At 33.4% G+C, this 6000-nt stretch overlaps 1 protein-coding gene across 1 annotated transcript in view; it reads left to right on the top strand.

Moving 5' to 3' along the window:
• Positions 1 to 664: 664 nt before the first annotated feature.
• LOC148955549 (uncharacterized) overlaps positions 665 to 6000 on the top strand; it is a 106248-nt gene continuing 100912 nt past the window's right edge. The window contains exons 1-2 of the mRNA XM_089107605.1: positions 665 to 683; positions 5458 to 5598. Coding sequence (XP_088963731.1) covers positions 665 to 683; positions 5458 to 5598 — 160 coding nt within the window. The remainder of the gene's footprint in view (positions 684 to 5457; positions 5599 to 6000) is intronic.

Raw genomic sequence — 6000 nt, 5'->3', positions numbered from 1 at the left:
ACCCCTCAAATGCACAGAAAATTTTATCGCAAAGGTTGTTCAGTCCTAAAGTCTTTTGGTCTTCCTAAAATCAATTGGAAAGATACTCTGTTACGGTTTGTTTCGGCATTCTACTGATGTCAAGCAACGGGTATAGAAAGTTTCTTAGCCACCATTTTTAAGCCTCTATCAAGCACACATAATTCCTATATAAAAACTCCATAGATCTTGTTGTGAAGTCAAGAAATCAAAGTACAAATGAAAATACTATTTATCTAGTTTCGATACAGTTTCTGTGTACCCTTTTCGTGATTTCGATAAATTTGAGCAGACCTTGCAAAGTAAATTAGAGGAAAATTCAGCTTAGTTGAATTACAAAACTTTGGAAATTGATACAATAATGAACCTTGTCCATCTTTGCAACAAGTTTTCCTCGTATTTTAAATTCCGAAACAAATTTTTACTTCAAATAATGGGCTTATCCATGGGCACTGTCTTGTCTCCTTATTTGGCAAATTTTTACATGGATTTTATAGAACAGTCTGCTTTGAATAGTTTCCACTTTAAATAATCAATCTGATTTTGTTTCGTTGATGATATCCTTTCTGTTTGGGAACATGGACAAGACACTCTTGAAGATTTCTTGACACATTTGAACTCTTTTAATTCGAATGTCCAGTTCACAATGGAACTCGAAGATTTAGGTAAGCTGACTTTTTTGGACGTTTTGATTATAAAAACTACTCCTAGCCTTGAATTTTCTATATATAGAAAGCTGACTCATAATCATCGATATCTGCATTTCTCTTCCCATCACCCTTTTTCTGTGAAAAGAGAGATAATAATCTCTTTAGTTAACAGAGTCCAATAAATTTGTTCCCGTAATTATAAAAATTCTTAAACAAATTATATCGAGATTATTCTTTCCTGCAATGGCTACCCAATCAAACCTATTTAAAATATCATAGATAGACTATTAAAAAATATAAAAGAACAAAATAGGGAGCTTGTCCCCTTGATTCAGTTACCCTGGTAATTGAGAAAAAAACTTTCATCGCTTTACCATACATCCTGAAACTTGACGATAAACTTGGAAAAATTAAAAAAAAACATAATCTCTCTGTTTTTTTCAAAACTGAACAAAAAGTTGAACGCTTTTTCAACTCAGAAAAGGATAAAACTGACCCTGTACTGGGTAGTGGTGTGTACAGAATCCCGTGTTCTTGTTGGAAATTCTACATTGGTAGGACCCATCAACAACTAGGTGAACGTTTGCATGAGCACAAAACTTCAATAGATACGTCCCTGAGATTAAAAAATAACAATGACAACTTTGATTCGGCATTGGCTTCGCATATTTTCGTAAATCCGACACATCTAGTTCTTTTTGACGAGGCAACCTTAATATCAACTATAAATGGCGTACCACAAACTTTTAAAAGAGGTAATTGAGATAAAAAAAAATATATGAACCAAAATTTAGCAATAAATAGAGATACTGGAGATATTTCATTAAGCCCAATTTACGACAGTTTAATTTTGAAGGACTCAATCAATATTTTCACCTGGTATAATTTAAAAGTACCTATTTGCATATCTAATGAAAAAAGAAAATGTAGACCAGGTAAAACTATTGCAAGGGAAAAGATTCCTGCCCAATCATCTTGGTAAATTCCTTTTCATTGATTCCTGCCTGGTTTTTATTCGGTGTCTGTTCTGTCTTTGTAAAGTAAACTTCAAAAGGTTAGATTTTCGTTTTTTTTTCTTTGCCTTCTTTTTTTTTTGTTTAGCACTGACGACGACTTGACGGAGGTCCTTGTCGAAATATTTGCTTATATTTTGTCTTCTTCATGGTTCGCCACTGGCTGATAAAATCCTCGTTTTTTCATCCTTTTTTTATTTTATTTTTCATTGTGTTAGCTTCTTTCCTCTCTGAGTTTCATTTGATATGATTGGGTTCATCCCCTAGTCAATAGTTACTCAGTTTACTCAGTTATTACAGGCTATATCAGTCAGCCTCGACACTAGTCCAAAACTCCAAGAAGACAACGACGAACATTACACATCGGCCCTGAGTTGCAATAAATTAAAAAAAAAAGATTTGTTTTCAACTGAAAGTAAGGAGCAACATTAAAACTTAAATTGAATAGAGATCATTTCGTATGTGGGGGACTGGCTCTTTCTTAACCCTCGCTCTTTACGCTACAGTCTTAAAGTTTGTTCAAAATACCTCTTATTCAAATTCAACGGTCCTTGTGTTTGAGCAGTCTTTCTAAAATAATTATGGAAATAGTCAATCTTTAGCGCAAAAAGCGGGGCTCGACGAAAGGCAGGCTTCCTCGCATACGCAATAATTTCTGCTCGTTTTAAGTTTTAGTGTTTGTCCTTACTTTCAGTTGAAAAATCTAGTTTTTCTTATTTGATTTCCGATCGGTGCGGGAGAAGGGCTAATTGCCTTCTAATCTGTTTGGCTACTTAAAAGGACACTGGAGAAATTTTGATTTTGTTTCAAATGAGTTCTTTCTCGATCCTCAAGGTCCATTGGTTCAATACGACAACCGCCGGGAAAAGCATAAATTAAATAAACACGCATCCGTGATCTTTTGTCTAGCAAAAAATGCAAAATTCCTCATTTTTGTAAAAAAGAGCATGAGACCTCTACAGTAGAATTTTCTGATATACTGAACATAATGGTGTTATTTTCAGTAAGATCGCTTGACGTTTTGGGGGTCTTTCCACTCTTTTTTTCGAAAATCAGGCAAATTTTTTCAGGCTCGTAGCTTTTGATGGGTAGCAAAAACCTAAAGAATTTTATATATTTGAAATCAGCATAAAAAGCCAATTCTATTGACGTATCAATTAATATCAAAATTGAGTTTCATTGAGATTCGGTTAGCATAAGGCTGAGTCGCTCCTTACTTTCAGTTGGTTACCACCACTATAGAGAGATATAATATAAATTCCTATACAGTGGTTACCAGGAATAGTTTGATTAAATTTATAAAACATTCCCGAACAAAAGTACAGGGCACTGACAAAACATAAAATATACAAAAATTGTCCTATAGGGGGACTGTTACCGCCATCCCCCGAGTCCCATCCCCGCCCTTTTTACGTGAAGGTTTGTACATGTTATGAATACTGAATACTGCTTAGCATTAAACTATTTAGCGTCAAGAGCAAGGAGCTGAGAAAAATACAAGTCATACTGATCTGAAAGAAAATTTGTTTAATTTTTTCAAGTACTTTATTCTGTGATTCTTAGAATTCAAGCAGAACAGATATTGTGTCAGATTTTTTGGTAATAAAACCTATCCAAAAATTGGAATCAAATTTATTGTGCTGCCTAGGAATTTTTCGGAACCTTTCATCCATGAAGCTGTTCTAATCCTCAAAGAACATCACAATTACCCTTCATCTGAAAGACGATAGACAAATAATTCTGAAATTCTTTGAAAAACTACTGAAAGGAAAACAAAGTTAATTAATTGTTCCCGGGTTTCAATTTCCTGAGAACAAAGAGCTTCTATTTCAGCAATTTTTTTATTTAGCTTCTAGCTTTTTTCTATTTGAGCAATTTTTCATTTATACACGTTATAAGGCTGATAAGCTACAGAGGCATCGTTAAGCGTATTATGACCTTATACGCCAGACTAGAAACTGGACAGGAGTTGACTCTTGGAAAACAAAGTTTTTTTTCCTTGAGAATACTATTCTGGGAGCCAAAATTAAGGTCAAAGGGTTACTCTAATTGAAAAATTTCACGGTCATTTTCTTTTGACTTTCCTCACTAACAAGTTTATTAATAAGTAGTTATATTCAGAACACTTGGGCTACTGGGGTGCCCATAGGAATTTTCTAATAGGTGGGAGGGCCTCAAATATTGTATTAGACCTTTATTCTGGGAATTAATCTTAAAATTGAATGGGACTAAAAATATTCTATTATTTTATTTTAAGCTTTCTTTACTCAAGTCGCTTTTTAATAAAGTGGTAACATGTCAAAACAATAGGTATCTCACCTCAATCAAAAAATTTTTCCAAGAGTAGATTTAGATTTTTTGGAGGGGATGGGTAAGTTTGTAACATTTTTCTTTGGGAGAAAGGATTGGATTGAAAAAAAAGCTAACTAGAAGAACCTTATATATTTTCGAATGTTATTAAATCTTATACTTTATATATTTTTGGGTTTTAAGGGGCTGGGTTGAGTTTTCCCTGCCCTTGTCGTCGGGTAGGGCTTGCTTGGCAGCTTATATTTATTTAGTTTCTAAAATATTTTAATTTTATTTTTATGCAAAACTAGTTTGAATAATGCTACTTAAAGAATTTATAAAATTGTTGGTGTAATAATTTCAAAGACAACCCCCATTATTGAAAAAGTGTTACCTGGAGGTTCTTCATCCCCACCTTGAACACGAAGGAAAATCATATTTTGCAGGAGCAGCAGTGATGTCATTTCTGTTTTTTCGTCATCTTTTTTTTTATCAAGCAAGTGGTCATAGAATATTAGAAGAGGGCTCATTTGAGCAATTTAAAACAATATTTATCTGCTGAAGACGACCACGGGTTACGATACCGGAATATCCAGAATTTTTTTTGTTTCACTGTCAAATAAAAGAGTTTGTCCCTATTGAACTGTTATTTGTACGCCATGGAAAATTAATGTTGTTTTCGAAAATACCTCTTCTTTCTAGAATACGGATAATTTGGGATAATAATATTAACACCTAACCCGAAAACTCTTCATCAGATTTGTCTACAAAGTACAAAATAATACTCTACAATCGTGCCCAAATTAAGTGAATTCGTTTTCAGTAAAACGCTAGTTTTTCAAATCCTATAAATTATGATGGTTCAGTTTGTTTGAGCTAGTTTTGATTTTATTGCTAAACCAGGCAAAAATTCAAATTTCCAGTAATATCAGTATAGGAGGCCAAATTCAAATAAGTCTTTACAACTAATTACTAAGAAAGCTGATGAAGAAGATAGATTGCTGCTGACAATGATGTACCAATGTTGTAATGGAGATATGTTTGGAATTATTTCAGCATTAGTTCTTGCGTTCGAAAGAAACTTGCTTCTGAAGATTCCTAGTTTGACAGGAAGTGAGAGCACGTTCGATTTTGATTACTAGATCGTCCTCATCTTCTTCAAAGCTCATGTTTCTGCAAAAAAAGGTGAAAATGCCAGATTATTAGTAAAAAATTTGAAATAAAAGATAAATGATCCAATGATTTAATTAATATTTAATGATTAATATTATTATTATTATATTATAGTATTATTATTAATGATTAATGATTTAATGATTAATTAATATTTAATGATTTAGCTGACGTGGTACTTAGTAGATTTTCTTTTGCCTTTTAAACCCACGCTGAAGAGAAAGAAGAAAGCTGACTGAGTCAAAAGGAGACTCATCAGCCTTACAGAAGATCTTTTTTATTTTATTTTTTAAGTCAGTGTGTTTTTTATTCAGATTCTGAATCAAATAACTTGGGAGATGGAAGCTATGAACAACAGCAAGAAGATACTGACATTGGTGATCTGGTGGCCAGTCTCCCTCTCACCTCTGACGACGGGGAAGACGATGATGTTGATCTGACTTTGTACCCTCAGGGTAAGAATTAAAATTCCAACAATTGATTTTTATCCTAAACGCATTCAAACAGTAAACTTTCAATCAATACTTACATTAAAGTGGATGTTATTTTAGTGCTTTGCCAAGCTTCTACGAGTCTGAGAATTCTCAACAAGAACTCTACATTTTACTTAGATTTTACCCTTTAATAGCTGACCTTCAGACCAGTGGTGGTAATTGGGACACAGAAGGAGGATTAATCATTTCCAAGATTTTTCACCTCCGCATAGATTTTTAAAAATACTTCTATTTGGTATTTTGAATGAAAAATGTTTTTTTTGGTATTTCCATCAAAAAATGAAAAATTTCGCCCCCGTCTAAGCTGAAAAAATATATTCCTCCCCCACCCCCTACATCTGTGAATCGAAGGCACTGCTTTAG

Source organism: Artemia sp. Qi Xiang Cuo, chromosome 2 (genome assembly GCF_049724085.1).
Source record: "Artemia sp. Qi Xiang Cuo chromosome 2, ASM4972408v1, whole genome shotgun sequence".
Taxonomy (NCBI): Eukaryota; Metazoa; Arthropoda; class Branchiopoda; order Anostraca; family Artemiidae; genus Artemia; species Artemia sp. Qi Xiang Cuo.
Note: the sequence above shows the minus strand (reverse complement) of the source record. Positions and strands in the feature narration are given on the sequence as shown.